At 31.6% G+C, this 19,681-nt stretch overlaps 3 protein-coding genes across 3 annotated transcripts; all 3 read left to right on the top strand.

Annotated features, from left to right (window-relative positions):
* The first annotated feature begins 3,943 nt into the window (after positions 1–3,943).
* Positions 3,944–5,361, top strand: LOC103484012 (xyloglucan galactosyltransferase XLT2-like). Its single transcript, XM_008440900.3, has one exon. The coding sequence runs from the start codon at positions 3,944–3,946 to the stop codon at positions 5,357–5,359; it is 1,416 nt and encodes a 471-aa protein (XP_008439122.1). The 3' UTR covers positions 5,360–5,361.
* Positions 5,362–8,830: 3,469 nt separating this feature from the next.
* On the top strand, positions 8,831–16,705 carry LOC103484011 (K(+) efflux antiporter 5). Its single transcript, XM_008440899.3, has 20 exons — positions 8,831–9,375; positions 10,694–10,737; positions 11,263–11,330; positions 11,456–11,540; positions 11,655–11,716; positions 11,814–11,889; positions 11,973–12,047; positions 12,623–12,694; positions 12,796–12,879; positions 12,975–13,043; positions 13,162–13,239; positions 13,362–13,450; positions 13,566–13,662; positions 13,746–13,799; positions 14,607–14,702; positions 15,055–15,243; positions 15,321–15,398; positions 15,820–15,864; positions 15,984–16,079; positions 16,268–16,705. Exons 1-20 carry the CDS (start codon positions 9,138–9,140, stop codon positions 16,307–16,309), a joined length of 1,737 nt encoding a protein of 578 aa, XP_008439121.1. The 5' UTR covers positions 8,831–9,137; the 3' UTR covers positions 16,310–16,705.
* Positions 16,706–18,568: 1,863 nt separating this feature from the next.
* Positions 18,569–19,346, top strand: LOC103484010 (uncharacterized). Its single transcript, XM_051086677.1, has 2 exons — positions 18,569–19,071; positions 19,207–19,346. The coding sequence occupies exons 1-2, from the start codon at positions 18,744–18,746 to the stop codon at positions 19,209–19,211; spliced, it is 333 nt and encodes a 110-aa protein (XP_050942634.1). The 5' UTR covers positions 18,569–18,743; the 3' UTR covers positions 19,212–19,346.
* Positions 19,347–19,681: the final 335 nt, after the last annotated feature.

Raw genomic sequence — 19,681 nt, 5'->3', positions numbered from 1 at the left:
TATTCTTTTTTTTTTTTTTTACAATTACAAAAATATCAATTTTAGAAATAATAATTAAGTATATATCAACATTTTTAAAAAGTTGCAAATATAGCAAAGTCTACCGCTTATAGATTTTTATAATTGATAGACTCTTATAACATGTTTGAGGGAAGGATTATAAAGGGGAGGGTTAGGTTATCTAACCCAACCTTCGTTTGAAAGAAAGGTTATCATAACACTAGTTTTACCCTTTCAACCCTTCCTTTAACCCTTTCTCAACTCTTCCTTAATTCATTCTTTTTCTCATTTATAATTTCTATATTTATGAGTTCCGTTAATCTAAATTTTTTTTATTTTAAAAACACGGTTTATTTTTTAAGTTGTGAATTTAGTACAATTACATTATTAAAATTTCAATTTCTTTCTTTATTCTTGAATTAGGTAGTTTATCGTGATTATACAACAATTAAATTTTTAATTTAATCAATTTCATGTTCGAAGTCATATCAATATATTTGTGAAATTAAAACCTTGATATCAATCTTAACCTCATTGTATTTTCTTAATTAGCTTAAATATCTAAGGAATGTCAACCCAATAAAAGAAATGGTAAAATTTTAATAAACTACCATAAATTGATTACAACAGTTATCTAGGACTATTTGATTAAATTTAAAATTAGTGGGGTTGTAGTTTCAACAAACTTATTAGAGATGGTTTGTCTATATTTTTCCACTTTCATAATGTTATTTTGATTATTAAATTAAGCTTGGTTAAATTAACCAAACAAATCTTTTGTAATAGAGATGGTAGGTTCATGAATTTTTCACGCAATAATTATTGTAGAATGACTAGAATAGATATTTTGAAAGCATATAAATCACTATTAAAAAGAATAAAAATTAAAGTTTATATTTTAAAAGTAGACTACAATAATCTGAAGAGAAACCTAAAACTAGATTGATTGTAATTTTCCACTAAAAAAACTAAAGTTGGTGCTATTTTTTGTTTCTGGTACTTCTCGTATTTCCAATTGTTATTTGCACTTATTTACATATTTACGAGTTGCGTGTCACATTTATAAAAACCAATTTATTGAAATGTAATGAATCCTTAAGAAATGTTGAAAATGAATGTCATAGTTAAATAAATTAAGACAAATTGTTTTACAAAAACTATGACAATTTGATAAATTAAATATATGAAATTCGTGTATTTAATTTAGAATATGAATTAAAAAAAATTATTCGTATATAATGTTATTTAAAAAATGTTGAAAATAAATGTCGTATTTAAAGAAATTAAGACAAATTATTTTACAAAAACTTTGACGATTTGGTAAATTAAACATACGAATTTGTGTATTGGATTTATAATGAATTAGAAATAAATATAAGAAAAATAAATTTCATATTGCCTACATAACTCTTTCCCCCAAACGCATCTTATCATAACACTATCAAACCCTACTCACATAACATTTCCCTAAAACACATCTTATCAGAACACTTCTTCCACCCTTCCCCAAAAACATTTTATCATAATCGTAAGTTTATCATAACACTAAGTTTATTATAACCCTAATTATTTCCCCAAACAGTCCTTTATGATTTATCAATTAGTGATAGACCATTATGATTTATCAATTAGTGATAGACCAATGTTTGCAACATAATTTATTATTGATAGACTGACAAATTTGTGATATTTACAAAAAAAAAATTAAAATATTATTGTATAGTTAATTATTTTGAATTTAATAATTATATTTACTTTTTTTTTTACGATATTTAATGGACAGAAAGTTGGTTGTACCAAATGAGCTTCACTTTTGTGCCCATATCAAAGCCCATATTTAGAGCCTTACAAAAAAGCTCACTTTTTTTTTCTCATTTTTACTTTAAATTTATTTTTTTACCTTTCTGATATGTTCTTCATTCTTTCCTAAATTCTAAATTGATTTCTTAAATTTCAATAAATCCCTCCATAAAAAAATAATAAAGAATTTCTTCAGAAATAGTAAGAAGAATTATAAAATTAGCAAAACAAGTATTATTAGATTAAAAAAAAAATTCTTGTACAAATGAAGAATAGATAGTTTCGAAATGACGTAGAAAATTTGTTTGTTTTGATGGCACACGTTGGTTTCAATTTTTGAAACATAAAACATTGGTTTAGTTCTACACATATATCATGGTTTGTGAAAATTATATATATTTACTCTTAGATGATTCTATTCACATTACTACAAAAAAAAAAAAAAAGATCGTCGAGTTTATTAAATAAAAGTATTTGTGTGACTCAATTAAGATTTTATTTTTTAATATTGAGGATTCACAAACTCAAACAAATATTTCAAATGTTAGAATTTCGAAGTGTCAACATAAGCTTAACTCAACTGATCTTACATTTGTTTGTTTGTGTTAGGATCAAATTGTTTGTAGTTCAAATCTCCACCCCGCCATTTGTACTAAAATATATATGAAAAAAAAAAAGAGTAAAGATGCATGCATGGTATAAATTTTGCGACAATTAAAAAGTTAGTTTAAATAACCTCTTAATTGTTTTAAAATTGCATATTATAAATCCATTCAAATTGTTTTAAAGAAACCTCATGGTAAGGATTAGACCAAACTGTTGAATTTCAAACCTAGATAGTAACAAATTAAATTCGTTTTCTATTTAATTTTTATCTAAGAAATACTAGAAATACCATTACCAATGAGTATAGTTCAAAAGTACTATACAATATGTTTATTAAATAAAATATGTAGATCAAACCATTCAACTATATAGTATACAACATATAAACTATTTTCCCTAGGTAAATCAAAGTTCCCACACTCGCTATAATACAAAACTATAGCAACTAATCCCAAGAAGCCACGTGTCCTTAATCACGTTGGGGAGACTCCTAATTCTTATACACACTGTTAATAAGGTAAACGCCATTGTATAGCAACTAAATCTTAACAATCTAAGCTAAAGGCAAACTCCAATTTTTTCCCAAGTTATATAATTTCTAATTTTCTATCACTCTCAATTGATTAAAACATAAAATAAATTAAATTAAAAAAAAAAAAAGGTCAGAGAAAAAAGCACTTTTTAATTAACGCCCAACTTAATGTATTAGACGACTTTGAAGAAAGTGAATTAAAACTGTAAAGATAATAAAATTATGAAAGAAAAAAAAATGGTTTTCGTCGATGGAACGAAATTGCAATCACTTTTGGTTAACATTGACTTTGAAGAAAGTGAATTACTTGGAATACACAGCAGTTTTGGACCCTTTTGCCAAATTGGCTTTACATTTTGAGGGGGAAAAAAGCATATGGATGAATGTTGATTCATGCCAAACAGGATCCTTAAGACCCTCTTTTGTTTTCTTCAATACTTGACTTCAAACTTTGTATTATACTTACGCTATGCATTACTTTTTAATCATTGCAATTTCTAATCCATACTTTATTTTATTATTTTAAACAAAATTATCGTACTCAAATTTCAAATTCATATTATTAATAAAACATAACATTTTACTACCAGAATTTTATATTTAGCCTAATACATTTTGTGGAGTACTTTATTGATGCTAATGTACATTGATTATTTGGTTAAGAAGAAAAATCAAAACTTTTGGGCTCAAACAGCGGCTATGATATTAAAGAAGGATTTCAATCTCTTCTTTTTGTTTTGAATAACCTTTTTTTTTTTTTTTTTTTAAATTTTAATAAAATGCAAATAATGAAACCTTTTTCTTTTTCCAACTTAAGCACATTGAAATTTTATCCCAACAGAAGAAAGGAATCATACACATGCTTAATTAATTACGAATCATATACATTATGTATTTAATTTTGTCTCTGTAAACCATAAAAAACCATGCGTTACATTTCCCTTGACACACCACTCCACATATTTCTCTAATCTCTCTAAACCCAATTCCATTGATATTATTAGAATGGATTCTAAGAATAATCTCAATGCCTTTTCGCCCAATGTCTTCTTCACACGATATTATTATCCCTCATATTGGATCCTTATTTTAACCATCATCTTCTTACAAATTTACCTCATCTTCACCACCACTTCTTGCTCTGCTCCACTCTCCCTCGCTGCTGCTAGCGACGGCCACCAATCCTCCATCACCGTCGCCGAAGACCCATGTAGCTCCGGCAGAGTGTTCGTCTACGACCTCCCACCCATTTTCAACAAAGACTTGTTGCAAAATTGTGAGTCCTTAGACCCATGGACCTCCCGCTGTGATGATGTGTCCAACGGAGGGTTCGGACGGCAAGCAACGGAGCTCAACGGCGTTGTTCCCGACGGTCTAACTCCGGCGTGGTTTTGGTCTGAACAGTACATGTTGGAACCGATTATACACAATCGTATTCTTAACTACAAGTGTAGAACGTTAGACCCGGAATCAGCTACGGCCTTCTACATACCGTTTTACGCTGGTCTCTCCATCGGACGGTTCTTATGGCTGAATTACACTACTTCTGATCGCGATAGGGACTCGGAGAAATTAATCAAGTGGGTCCAGAATCAGCCGTATTGGAATAGATCCAACGGTGGAGATCATTTCATCACATTAGGACGGCTGACATGGGACTTTAAACGATGGGGGAACAACCAATGGGGGTCCAGCTTTGCATACATGCAAGGGATGAAAAACGTAACGAGGTTAATCGTCGAGAGAGAACCGTCCGATCCATTAGATATCGGGGTGCCGTTCCCCACAGGATTCCACCCTAGATCCGACGCTGACGTGTTAAATTGGCAAAGCTTCGTTCGTGAACGTAACAGAACAAACCTCTTCTGCTTCGCTGGCGGTACACGTCATGAAATAAGAAACGACTTTAGAGCTTTTTTACTGAGTTACTGCGCCAACGAGTCGGGCGGTTCGTGCCGAGCCGTGAAGTGCACTGGGAACCGGTGTGCGAGTGGTGACTCGGTGGTTCTGGAAACGTTTTTGGACTCGGATTTCTGTTTACAGCCGAAAGGCGATTCGTATTCGAGAAAATCGGTGTTTGATTGTATGTTGGCCGGTTCAATTCCGGTTATTTTTTGGGAGAGAACCGCATACGGGCAATATGAATGGTTCTTGCCGGGTGAACCGGGGAGTTACTCTGTTTTTATAGATAACAAGGGGGTGAGGAATGGATCGGCGTCCATTAAAGGAGTGTTGGAGAAATTCAGCAGAGAGAAAGTGAGGATGATGAGAGAGAAAGTGATCGAGACGATACCGAAAATTGTTTATGCGAGTGCTCCTGAAGGATTGCAAAGTATTGAGGATGCTTTTGATATTGCAATTAATGGCATCTTCGAAAGATTTAATCGGCGGCATAAAAGTGTGAGTAAAACTGGGAGTTGAATTGAATTTGATTTTTCCTTTTTTTTTTTTTTAAATTTATGATGGAATATATTTGAATTTATCTTAATTTGATGTTCATATTCTATGAGAGAGTATTCCTACTAACTGCTATCGCTAAAAGCTCATCTAAGCATGGTGAGAGTTTATTAGAGTTTGTCGTTGGAATTAGTTATTGACCTTCTCTAGACTATCATAAGGAGGCTATTATAAGGTCATCCCTTCGACTTCCGCTTGGATTTATGTTATAATACTTTCTCGGGTGAGAGAGTATAAGGTTTTAGGATGTTAGTGACGAATTTAACTTAATTATTTCTCATTTGATCGAAACTCTAGAAGTTTAGCTAATCAACCTGAAAATTGAGAATAGGACTTTCTCTTATGAAATGTGCAGACGGATGTAGGTTCTTATTTTCCTTAATATTTTGCATTGGACGAGTTTCTTAAAGATGCATGCATATAGACAAATAATGCATGGAAGTTTTAGGTCAATAGAAGCGTAGGGGAGGGAATGAGGACACTAATACGTAGTCAAATTCAGTAATTATATGTTGCACGAGATAATTTTAGATTTTTAATTTTTGAGAACCATATATTGATCACCATCTTTTTGTAGTTTTTTTTATATAAATTTGCATGTTTGAGCATTTAGGTGAAATTAATTCATCTACAAACTTGCAGAGTATTCAAACCTTGAATAGAAAAGTAGTTCTTACATCATCATCTTCGATCACAAAATTAGCCTTTTTTTTTTTAGAATTTTGCTATTAGGGAATAACCAAAGTGTTCCTGATTTTTAAATTCAAAATTTTTTATATCACATAAACATATTAGGATGAATACTTACCCACACAATCCAATAAAAAATGGACTCAGAATTTGGGGAAGTTAACGTAGCTTAACTAAGTAACACAATCTAATTAATCTGGGCTATGTTATTGTTAAACTTCCTATAGAAAATAAACACTATATATGTACATAGCTTTTAAAATTAGATATACTAGATAAAGTAAGAAGTAATTATAATAGGTAATAATTTTAGGAATGGTAATAAAGTATATAAAAATATTTTAAAAAAATTGTAAATATAGCAAAATCTATCCGAATAAATAAATACTTACAACATGAACTATTAGTGATAAACTTCTTTTATTAATAGAAATCGTTAGATTTTACTGTATTTTCAAATTTTTAAAAATATTGTTATATGTGCTAATATTTTGAATTTAATTACTATATTTACAACTATTTCTAAAGTAATTAGCCGGAGACCTAAAGCCCACCTAGAAACTCAAAAGACTTTTCTCTCAACTGGCCTACGAGGTAGTGTTGAGGAGAACAACCGGCTAACATGTTGAGGATTAAATGTGATTTGTTTGAAATACATTTTTGAATATTTTATTTAAAAAATAAGTTATTTTTTAAGAAATTAGGGTGCTTAATAACCACTTAAAATAGCTATTTTAAATAATTTTCACTCAAATAATTTAAATAAAAATGAGTTTTTTATAATTTTTTTTAAATTAATACGAATGCGTTTTGAAATTTCATATTTCACATAGCACTATTCATTGTAATTCAGGTCATATACATAGAGAGAGCAAGTAGAGTTCACTTACATATATGAAGACAAATTTATAGTGTGAATAAAGGAAGTATGATACTGTATTAATATCAGAAGTTTTCCTTTACGTAGACGATGAACATATAAATTTTGGATCAATCTTTATTAATGTAGTATATAGATACTCTCTTACCTTACTCTTAATTTAACTTGGTCATCAAATGCTATTGACTTAGGTATCAAATTGTCTAAACATAGCACAAACTACTCGAGCGAGCCAAAATTTTCATAAAAAATGTAGTTTGGTGTTAGAAAAAAGATATATGAAAGAATTGGAACATTGAAAACTTTAGAAACACGAATAAGTATTACAAATCTCATTTAATAATTATTGTTTTTTAAAATTAAATTTATAAACACTATTTCTACTCTGATAATGTTTTCAAAGTAAAATTAAAGTAAGAAATTGATTTTGTTTTTAGAATAGAAATTCAAACAGTTTTTAAAAATAAATTTATTATCAAATGAGAAGTAAAATATTTATCATACAAATTTTCACGTAGAAAATATCTAAATATATGAGTTTTATTTTTCGAGCGTTTATTTTTTTTAAAAAAAGAAAACTAGTTTACAAAGGCAACAATTCCACAAGCAACTTGCACACAAATTTCTTAAAAAACAAGTAACATAAATTTTTTCCTAAATATAATAAACTACTCAAATATTTAAACTAATAAATTCCATAAATTTAGTCATTTAAATATTTTAGATTTGTGTTTCCATCATTCCCTTCCTAACTTTTTATCCGTCGTATTTTTTTGTACTCTTCATGTCTTTCATCTTTCTTTTTTTTAGATTTGGGTAATCAAATCTATTTCTTTTTATTCATGTTTCTTTTTTCTTTTTCATTGTATACATTGGATTGTCTTTTTCTTTGTATAAAGAATGTTGAAAAAATTGGTTAGAATAATCAAAACTAAGAGATTGTGTATAAAGAATATTGAAAAAAATCGTCATTCTATATAAAAAATCTAAAAAATTGTAATCAAAATTTAGACAATCGTGTAGGCAAATATAGTTTAAACTATCGTTTACACAAATCTAAACAATACCAAAATCTAAAGAGCTAAATCTGCCGAATCTAAACGATTATCCAATTAATTAAACGTGTTTAAAGGATGTGTAGCAAATCGCATTAGCAAATGGGACACGGTGGCGTTCGGGCTTTTTCCATCTTCGTTCTAACATGTAAATACTTGCTTTTTTTTTTTTATATATATTTTTTAAAAGACTCATAAAATTTTTGGTCAAAAGAAAGAAAAAAATTAAATAAATTCTATACTATCGGTAACATTAAGATTGATTCTCCATCTTAGTGTCCTCAGAAAAGAGTTTCAACATACAAATGTTTGGGGTTTTGTAGATGGAATCAAAATTGGACTAATTTGTCAAAAGTAAAAAAATAAAATAAAAAATGTAAACAATCACTATAGAAACAAATTGATAAATTACAAAGACGACCATATAAAATGACACTTATAGTAACAATAGAGCTACGCAGAAATAGAAATCTTATATGCTTACGATAAGAATTATAATTTTAGATGATAAAAATTGAAAATTTAAACTTATATAATTGTTTCAATTTTTTACTATTGAATAACTTATTAAATTTTACTTATAAAAATTTAGGGTTCCAATTTGACTGTTACAACTCTTACTAGAAAAAGTAAAAGTATAGTTTTTGGAATCGGTAATAAAGAAAAAGATAAAAAAACAAAGAAAAGGTAAAATTTATTCTTTTTATCTTTTATATATCTTTTCCATTTTTTTTAAAAGACAAGGTGCGTCGCACGTGCAAAGTAATGCGTGTGACGTGAGATGGGAGTTTTCCGGTGTGATGCCGCATACCTAACGATGCGACGCAACAGCTTCGTCTAAATGAAGCCACCAGCTTCATCGATCCCGCCAATCCAAATCGCATTCCACAATCATCAGCAATCAAAAAGATCCCATTCGAGAACAATTTAACCAAATTATTCGAAATCCATCAATTTCGATCAATTTATTCCCTTTTTTTCTCACAAATTCATCCAACATTACTTGATATTAACCCAATTCTCTTTTCTCGTCTCTCTCGCTCCTTCATGGACTTGAAGCATTTTCAAATTTGAGAGAGAACTTTCTTTCTGTTTCTTACGTTTTCTTCTTTTTGTTATGGGTTTTCGATTCCATATGGCGAGAAGAGATGGTGCAATTGGATCGTGCCTCTGTATCGTTGTGGTTTTAATTTCTTCGCAAATTCATGTTACAGCCAGATCGGATAAGGAAATTAGGGAGAGATTTTATGGGAACTTGATAAACTCGACGGCTCCGACTTCCGGTGACGGTAGCTTTGCTCAAATGTTCGATAAGGTTCTTGAGAAGGAGTTCTCAGACAATGATCTGCCTGAAGGTTTGGGACTTCAGCTCTCTTTTCTTCTCTCCCGACTAAGAACAGGAGAATTGGGATTTTCAATGCTTTGTTTGAACTTAGAAACATCCATTACTTTCTACTGGACCAAGTTAATTTGGACTCATGGTCTTGATGATCTGTTTGATTTTGATTATGAGATTTTTCCTTTTTCATTTTGCTGCTTCGTGTCCTTTTATCTTCATTGTTATAAAAGAAAACGTTTATTGTTGTCTCATTTACTACTATCTTTTTTCTTTCCTGCTTTCTTTCCCTTTTGGTTGAAAAATGAAACAACTGAAAAGTAAATTGTTAGCCCATTTTTATTTATTTTGAAATAGAAATACAATTCTTACAATTTTGTTGCCATTGTTTGTTTATTGAGAAGGAGTCTGTGTGTTTGGAATAGAAAGTGAGAGTTATCAGCGAATGCAATTCGACACAGTAAGAAAACATACAGTGACTGATTCTTTTAGACATAAACTTTGTGTGTTTGGCGGTTTAAAGTTGTATACAGCAAGAATAAAGGATTTTGTATAGAGGTAGAGTAATCAGAAGTACTTTGCAATCAAATAGTGGGATGAGAAGTATAATGGTCATGCTATGATTAGGGCAGATGGTGTTTATTGTGTGTTGTGTGTTATCGGGAAAGAATGTGCTGTAAGAAAGTGTATAAAGAGATTCACATGTTCGAATTTTAAGATAAGCACAGGATTACATGTCAATAGTAGAGTAGCAAGAGGGTATATGAAGAGATTCAAGAGATTATTGCAAGTGAGGACAAATATGCTTTTGGACATGTCCCGTGAGAGGGAGAGTTTTTTAAGTTCTAGTTCTATGATTTTCGGAAAGACAAGGACAATGAAACAGATACCTGTTTCTAACCTTTTGAAACCTTACGTTAAATTGCCCAAAAATATAATACAAGCAGATATCCTTTAACTAATAGACTTGTAATGGGTTTAGGAAGAAACTAGTACCTGTGTTGTTGCAATTCAAAGGCGTCAAGTGCATATAGACCAAGCAACAGAGTGGTGCTTTTCTTGTTTTCTTTAATGTTTCAACTTTTAGCAAGCATCTGATCTCATATATGGTGGACTTTTAGTGTGATTTGTGGATATTTTTCCATCATTCCATTGATTATGCACGAAGAAGAATAATGGTTGAACAAGATGAAATTATTCTATTGTCTTCATCCTTTAGTTTAGCTGCCTAATTAACATCTCTTTTATTATTATTAATAATAATAATAATAATAATAACAATAATTTTCCTTTTAAGAAATCAATTAATATTTGATTGTACCTTCTACTTTTACTAGGTTCTGGTGGAAGCAGCTTTAATAGCAGTGTCGCTGATCAGGAGGTTGGTTTTATATCCCATGAAATAATTAAAGCTTAGAATTGGTCGAGACATTTTAAAGTTGGTTTTGGGCATCTTTTGTCATTTTCCAAAGAATTTCTTTGGTTGAGTGTGATGTTTAAGTCAGCTGCGTAAGTATATCTTTCCTAAGGTACATCTTATATATTCTCTATGCTAAGGGGGAACCTTTTAATTGATTAATTTTGCTAGGAAGGTCATTCATATTTTCATGTGGGTTGTGTGGGGAGTGCATGTGAGACGATGGCTATGTTCATTTATCCAGAAAGATATTTTATTCTGGTCTGCAAATTGTGGAATAGCAATTGCTATTATATATTTTGGCTTTGTTAAACTAGGAAACCTGTTACTACATTTCAGTCAAGTTCCCTTCCTCTCTCCTAAGATTTTGATAAGCTTCTTTGCTAGCGAATAAGTTCCCAATCGTATTGTAATTTGTCTCTGAGATAAATTATTACAGATTTATTTGACTACTCAAATGTCAGATATTCTTACTTCTTATATCTACAGGCAGAGCTGGAGACAGTAGCTAAAATCACACATGAGAAGGGCAAGAAAAATGATAGTCAAAAGACAAAGTATGGAACTATAAAGTTGCTTTTGTCCTCAGTACTGAATTGCTTTATTATAGTTGAGTGAGAACATATATCCGTTGGAGTTATTATTACAACTTTCTCACTTGCTCTCTTCTGTTATTGGACAGTGGGACAAGAGCATTCCAGTTACAGGATGTTTTTTCTCTGGAAAATGAAGAATCTGATGACGTCACAACATTGATTGATAAAAAAGTAAGTTTGAAATATGTTTTAGTATTCGATAATGAATGGATACTACGACTGACATTCTATATATGATTTCCTTGTCTTTTTAAATGGTATTTTTTTTTCCTTTTATGATTGTAGGACAATGTATTTGTGATGTCAAACAAGAAGTCAAAGTATCCAGTACTTCAAGTAGATTTGAGGTTAGATTTTATCTCTCATTTTGAATTTCCTGCACTACGAATTTTATGGTAAAGTTGTTGAGATATAATTCATGCTCCATTTATCCCATTCTTGCAGATTGATCTCAGACTTGGTGGTGGTTATTGTTTCTGCCGCAATTGGAGGAATTATCTTTTCTTGTTTAGGGCAACCTGTTAGTACCGGAACATTTTTTTTATTACTTCACTGCCTTCTGTCTGCAACGTAGTTTTACAAACTTGTTGGATTATTTATTAGGTTATTGTGGGCTATCTTCTTGCGGGATCAATCATTGGACCAGGAGGTCTAAAATTCATCAGTGAAATGGTGCAGGTCCGTTTCATACATGTAGTACTGGATATGCTTTGACTAAATCTATCTGACTTTATGCTATCCGCCCCAAATCCTCCTGCTGCCATGCTTAAACTATGTCATTTAGTGATGAATTAAATATTCAATTTTAAACGGTATAGTTTGAATGCATATGTTAAACAATTATATATCAGACCTAAGAATTGATGTTATTGTTCAGTAAAATTGTTTGTAGAGAATCTCACTCTCAATTGTTTATGGGGCTTATGAATTGATGCTTTTGCGCTACATTAAAAGATTATTTCTGCTCCCACCCCTTCCAGCTCTCTCTCTGTCTCTGTCTCGTCTCTGTCTCTCTCTTCTTCCACTCATTAATTACCACCCTTCTCCTACCTCTTCCTCATTCCTGCAAAACTTTTTAATGTTCCTCATTTTTGCTCCTTAATGTTCTTCTGTAGTTTTATTTGAAATATAAATAAAGACTATCTTATTCAAAAACATTTCTAACTTGTAATTACATTCTTGTATATTTGAATGTATCCAATAATAGATGCTTGAAATTCAATCAATGCTTAAAAGCATAGTTTTTATCTCAGGTTGAGACAGTGGCACAATTTGGTGTTGTATTTCTTCTTTTTGCTCTAGGACTCGAGTTTTCTTTGACAAAGGTACACTTTTTAATTGGCAGTTTTATTTCTTTACTCAATGAATGTGTTAAATTTTTCCTTCTGTGTTAAATACCTAGACTTATAGATAATTTTCTCTGCAGTTAAAAGTTGTGGGAGCTGTGGCTGTTTTTGGAGGTTTTCTACAGATCATAATATTTATGTTCTTGTGTGGTATTGTTGCCATGGTAATATCTAAATCTCTACGTTTCTTTTCTGAATGTGTGAGGCTAAACACCTGGTGAAGATGTCCATTACCATCTCAAATTTTCCATTTATGCAGTTAAGTGGAGCTAAATTATCCGAGGGTGTATTTGTTGGTTCTTTTCTATCAATGTCATCTACAGCAGTGGTAAATTTTAGAACATTTTCTAACTGCATGAACCATCTCTTATGCCTTGGCTGACACTAAATCACTGAACAGTGAACACCATGCACGTGTCATTCTAATTTGTTTATTCATTTATTAGGTGGTCAAGTTCTTGGTAGAACGGAACAGCAGTAATACACTTCATGGTCAAGTTACTATTGGAACACTCATCTTACAGGTATTTTTCTGCCCCGTCTTTCCAACTATGGACCATTTATACTCAGAAATAGCATTTTATATTCGATAGAGGTCTTGGTTTGTACTGTATCTTTTTCTATTTATTTATTCTGATGTATTCAGGATTGTGCCGTTGGTTTGTTGTTTGCCTTGCTCCCAGTTTTGGGTGGTCACAATGGTCTTATCTTAGGAATGATATCTATGGGAAAGTTGTAAGTCAATCTCCTTTCCTTGAACACAAATGGTTTTTTATATATTTCTTGCTTCGCTTGATGATCCTGAACTTTCTTATAGATGTTGAGTGCTTATGATGTGCCCTGTTTACAGGCTACTGGTGTTGTCAGTATATCTCACAGCCGCATCTATTTTGTCATGGTCATTTGTTCCCCGCTTTCTTAAGTTGATGATGCAGCTGTCATCTCAAGTGAGTGAATTAGCTGGGTTCTTTTTTTAGAGTTGTTTTTGAACTGACTGGTAAGCTAATCATTTCCTTTTTCTGTGATTCAGACAAATGAGTTGTATCAGCTTGCTGCTGTGGCATTCTGCTTGCTGTCTGCTTGGGTAAAGCCACATGTCTAATTTTGCATGCCCTGGCTACTTTTTGATCCAACCTGACATTAATAGATGATTCTTGTTTGTTGTTGAGTTATTTATCTGTTTTTTACCTCGTTTACTGCTCGCTTTAGATTGATCGATGATGCCATTGAGCCAGTATGCATCATTCTAAAATTGATTTGACACTAGATGTTCTTTAGTGGATAATCCCTTCATTGTAGCAACAAAGAGTACATGATATCGTTAAATTTGATTCTTTTTATCATCTGTTCTATACTTCTATTTTATATACCAACTATAAATGGAGACTGTAAACACTAGAGACTGAAGATTAGAAGTTAAGTTGATCCATTATGAGTTTGGTGAGAAACTTGAATTTAGGTAATGGATTAAGGAAATGCAACGTCTGTGATAGTGGACATTGGGTTGAGAGGTCTGAAGACATTGAGAATATGGGGAAGAATAAGTGGTATGCATGCCTAGAAGGTAGAAAATCTGGGAAAGAAATTGGTTCTTTTATTACATTCACTGTCTCTACCTAATGTCCAATGTTAATATTTCTTGGTACTATATGTGTTTTTTCAATTTCTTTTTCATTAGAATAATTAGATCTGCATTTGAAGGTTTTGATATTGAGTTTGGAAAGGTCCCGACTAGTATTTATATTGAAGGTTTTGATATATTTATATAATAGGTTTTCTTTGAAAAGTTGGATTCTTTCTGGATTGCATGACATAAACTGCAATATATTGCTTTGTATTTGCATATTGAAACCAAATTAATTCTTGTGCATTTTTTTAAAACTTTTTTCAGTGCAGTGATAAGTTGGGCCTCAGTCTTGAGTTGGGTTCCTTTGTAGCTGGAGTTATGGTATCTACCACCGAGTTTGGTCAACATACTTTAGATCAGGTATTCCAATGACAATGCATGCTGCCAGTTTCTTGACTTGCGCGCTTTGTGATGATTCATTGACAAAGATTTCTATCTTTAGTATATATTTCCGAAAATCTTCATGTCACTCTGGGTTGTCCAAAAGTAAGAGTGGCAAGCTGTAATTTTATGCTTGTGAAGTCGGGTTCAAATTATATTAAGTAATATAAAGTGTACTATAGTGTCAGGAAAGGTGTGATCGGGTTGCTGCAACTTTTTTGCTTGGTTTCATACTGCAATTGTCATTTTATCTTCTCACGGCATATTTCTTCTAACATTGGGCTATTAAATTGGTATGAAGGTTAAAGTTTTACGGTCTCTTTCTTTATAGGTGGAACCAATCCGCAATTTGTTTGCAGCTTTGTTCCTTTCAAGTATTGGAATGCTCATTCATGTACATTTTCTTTGGAGCCATTTGGACATTTTGCTAGCGTCTGTAATGCTGGTTGTGTTTGTCAAGACTGCAGTTGCTACCATTGTTGCAAAGGCATTTGGATACGGTATTAGGACTTCTTTCCAGGTAGGCTTGCTTACTGATTTTTTATGAAGAGCTTAGTTTCATGACTTTCTAATCTTGTTATTTACCTTAACTCTTAGGTTGGGGTCATGCTTGCTCAAATTGGAGAATTTGCTTTTGTTCTCCTAAGCCGTGCTTCAAATCTTCACCTCATTGGGGTTATCTCTCACACTCTCTCTCTCTAGCTTCCTCATATCTTATGTGACATGAAAACAAAATATGACGACAGGCCTAGTCATATCACATTTTTAGGTCCGAGTGTGAAGTCTCAAGCGTTAACAGCACTCTGCATGTAGTAATGAGTCTCAGCCTTAGGCGTTTAAATAATATTCTTGCAATAGTAGACCAGGAGATTTTATTGTTATAGTTGGCCACGCGAACATAAAGTACAAAGATAAAATAATAAATATTGCCCCTAACCGCTTCCTCTTGAGTACTTTTAGGAATGTAGTTTCCCCCGAATAGGCCATCTTCATTTTTCTCCTTTATGCATCTGAACGATTTCTTATAAATTTTAATCGAATCATTACTTGAGCAATAGTGGCAGTAATTTATACTCTTTCTTTTCCTTCTACTCAGGGGAAGGTTTATCTGCTTCTTCTTGGGACAACGGCACTTAGTCTGGTGAGTTATGATTGCCTTTGTACTGTGATGCACTTTCCTACTCTTATGGTGAGCGAGGGGAAGCGGAACTGTCTGTATGCTTTCTAATGTGTTTAAAATCTAAATGTTACGATGCACAGGTGACCACCCCTCTTCTGTTCAAATTGATTCCTGCCGTTTTAAATTTAGGGGTTCTCATGCATTGGTTTCCTTCTGAAAACAACATACAAAACGAGGTCTCTCTCTCTCTCTCTCCCAGCTCTTTAGATTGCAATCCACACCATTGTTTTTAGTATCGTTTTGAATGACTTTCAAAATGCTTGAAAAACAATTTTTAGATTTTGAAAGTTCTTTTCAAACAAGCACAATCTTTTCAGGAAGTGATTGATTTATTTACTTCCATTTTCCAACTTTGTTTCTGCAGGAGAAAGTATCAATGATTGAAGCACATAACAGAATGTTGTGACTCGACATTAAACGTAGAATAGTCGTCTCCCCCTCCTCCGTAAGGTTTGTGAATATCAGAGCCGATTTCTCAGCCTTAATTGATTTTGGTTTTGGAGATTCTTTTCTAAGTTGCTTTAGTTTCACCATTAATTCAGCTAGGTTAATGTACAGAAAAGTACATATAAATTTTTTTGGGAGTGAAAACAGAAAGTAGAATTCTCTGACAGCTGTAAATAGAAATATTAATTATAGGATTCTCAAATGTCTTTTTGAGGTGTTAACTTTGAATGTCCCAAGCTGAACAGTGTACTCACTGTTGAATACTATAATCAGTGTACGGTAGTACATGGCTCCCGATTCATATTTTATGTTTAATCCTTCCCAGATCATAAAACCATATCTTATTTATCTTACATATCTAATTGTTTAACATGAAGAAATATCGAATGATTATACATGTCTTTGACTGCTTCAAATTTCTTCACCTTAGTGGAATAGACAACAAGTAAAGGGTTTTACCGTGTATATAAATTTTAGAAAGATTGAGAGGAATGGCCTGATTTGTAAGAAATTTTGAAAATATCCTAAATATTTAATTTTTTACGTGAAGAGAAATTTACTTGTTTTTAGCACCGTTTTACCCTTATGATTAAGATTTAATATATTTCAAATTCGAATTTAAGATTTAATTATTTCCTTAATTTCATTATTGTTATCATAATTGTATACATTATAATTTTTTTATTTGTATTTTTAATTAATATCAAATAATTAAATAAATTAAAAAATGTTTTCTTGTATAAATGCAATTTATTTATAATAAAATAATATATGTTTTAATATGGTAATATTATTCAAAAATATATTTTTTAATTATTTCAATTATTCAAATATATATTTGTAAATGCAATTTATTATATCCTCCGTCGTCTTTTGCTTTCTTCTTCCAATTTTTTCTTACCAAATGTTGTCTTCTGCTCACGTTTCTTCTTTCTTCTTCCAATTTGTTGGAATAATTTTAAAATTCTTCATCCCTGAAAGTCCAATTTAATATATTTTTTCCACCGCCGGATGTTTCATCTACCCTCGGATATTTCATCCACTATTGGAAATCCTCTACCAGAATCTTTATATTATATCACTGTTTAGAGCTTTACTGGATTTCAGGTATTAGATGAATCCATTGATACGCTAGTTATTTATCTTCTCTGTTTTTGTAAATATATACCCTTCATATTTACCATAATAGATACAGTCGTTCGGATGGTTAGTATTGCAGTATATTAATTTGGATATATGCCCCTTATTATTTACCATAATACATACATTTTGGCCTTAGATCCAAGTTAGACAGTATTATTGATATTAACAATATTGATATATACCTTTGCCTAGATCCTATAGAATGCGTTAGGAAAGATTTGACTATAACGAATGATAATGATGTTAAATGGGTTTACCATATAGTAACATCAAATGTTGAGCGTCATATTGCACTTATTGTTTATTCTGTTGACCCTTTATATATTTGTTTGGGTTCATCGTCGTCAAGTTCTTTTTAAACTCAAATCCATGATGATGGGGGTCGATTTTCTAAGAACATAGATTTGTCTAAGATAGATTCCAATTTTGCACTGAAAGTCCAGGACATGTTTTCAATCAAATCTTTGTTCAAACAATACGTACAAGCCATTGCTCTTAGAGATAATTTTTAATACGTTACTGTGAAATCGAACAAGGAAGTTAGGATTTTGCAATGCGTCATTGAAAATTTTAAATGATCCTTGCGTGCTTCTTGTTGTATTCATGGGGATAGGTCGTTATGAGTTCTTACTAAGTTTGATTCTGAACATATATGTTCGGTAGATGTTCCATTAATCCATCATATACAGGCTACCTTTATTGTTATCAAAGACTTAACTAAGAACAAAATTTCTTTAGCTGGTTCTGAATGGTTCTGAATTGTCAACTCCCAAAGATGTATTTCATTTCATTCGTGCTGAACATGGTTTAAATATATCCTACCAAAAAGCATGATGTGTTCATGAGGCTAGATGATATTCACGGATCTCCAAAGGACTCCTACAAGATGTTACCCAAATTTGCATACATATTGGAATTCAACAACCTAGGTATATTCATAATATACATGTAAATATTATTATACAATTTTTCGTCATTATTTCTTTAACATGTTTTCATCATATGTTCTTATTTTTTGTATGTTGATAGGTTCTGTTGTTAAATACAAAGTTGATGTCGATGATAGATTTCTTTACTTCTTCATGGCATTATATGCTTTCATTTCTGGTTGGCAACATTGTCGTCCAGTCATTTCTATTGATGGAACAAGTCTGAAGAATAAATATATAGTGGTACTTTGTTATCTGCTTCAACACCTGATACCAATGATCAAATTTTTCCACTAGCCTTTTGTGTTGTGGATTTTGAGAATGATTTCTCATGGACCTTGCAACCAATTGAAGAGAATTGTAGGTGGTCGGAATGAGGTTGTTATAGTATCTGATAGACATAAAAGTATATGCAAAGCTATAGAGGTAGCATTTCTTAACGTTTTACATTGCATGTGCTTTGTTCGTAGGAGATATAATGTCATGACCACTAATATATCTGAGAGTCTGAATTCTGCTATGCTGAAGGTTAGGGAGTTACCAATATGTTCAATGTTTGAGGTTTTGCGAATAATGTTGCAAAGATGGTTTTTTGAACGAAGAGAAGTAGCTGATTATCAAGTTACTGATTTCACCAAAACCATTGAAGGTATATTAAGGGATCAGATTGAACGTAGCCGATCAATGAAGATATAGTCATTTTAACTATTCTTACATATATTTAATATAGATCTCCATATTTCATATATACATTATATATGACTCTTATATTTTTGCATTGTAGGTTAATCCGGTTAATAAAATGAAATACGAGGTCATAGATGGTACTTCCCAATATGTGATTTACTTACCTACGAAGGTTTGTAGTTGTAAGACGTGAGATATATTGGAAATACCTTGTACGCATGCATGTGCTGTTTTCACCATGAAACATTTATCAATTAAGTCATATGTCTCCCCCCTTTACTTGAATAACACTTTGAGTTCAATATATAGAGGACTAATAAATCCCTTAGGTGATCGTCGTCAATGACAAATACTTGATGATATTATGTCCATTGTCATCCTTCCCCCAATGTAAAACGTGCTATTGGTTGACCGAAGAAGATTAGAATTCCTTCAAGAATAGAGTTTAAGAGATGTATTAAATGTGACAATTGTGGACGTGTTGGTCATAACCGCAAGAGATGCAAGTTTTTCTCATTGAACTAGATTATTATTCATTTATTATGTTTTATACTTATAATTAAATTTTTTAT

The sequence above is a fragment of the Cucumis melo genome, chromosome 6 (assembly GCF_025177605.1).
Source record: "Cucumis melo cultivar AY chromosome 6, USDA_Cmelo_AY_1.0, whole genome shotgun sequence".
NCBI lineage: Eukaryota > Viridiplantae > Streptophyta > Magnoliopsida > Cucurbitales > Cucurbitaceae > Cucumis > Cucumis melo.
Note: the sequence above shows the minus strand (reverse complement) of the source record. Positions and strands in the feature narration are given on the sequence as shown.

Coding starts and splice junctions, on each gene's coding strand:
- LOC103484012 (XM_008440900.3), top strand. CDS start 3,944: ATGGATTCTAAGAATAATCTCAATGCCTTTTCGCCCAATGTCTTCTTC.
- LOC103484011 (XM_008440899.3), top strand. CDS start 9,138: ATGGGTTTTCGATTCCATATGGCGAGAAGAGATGGTGCAATTGGATCG. Junction 12,880..12,974: donor TGTGTGGTATTGTTGCCATG/GTAATATCTAAA, acceptor CCATTTATGCAG/TTAAGTGGAGCTAAATTATC. Junction 15,865..15,983: donor GGACAACGGCACTTAGTCTG/GTGAGTTATGAT, acceptor TACGATGCACAG/GTGACCACCCCTCTTCTGTT.
- LOC103484010 (XM_051086677.1), top strand. CDS start 18,744: ATGATTTCTCATGGACCTTGCAACCAATTGAAGAGAATTGTAGGTGGT.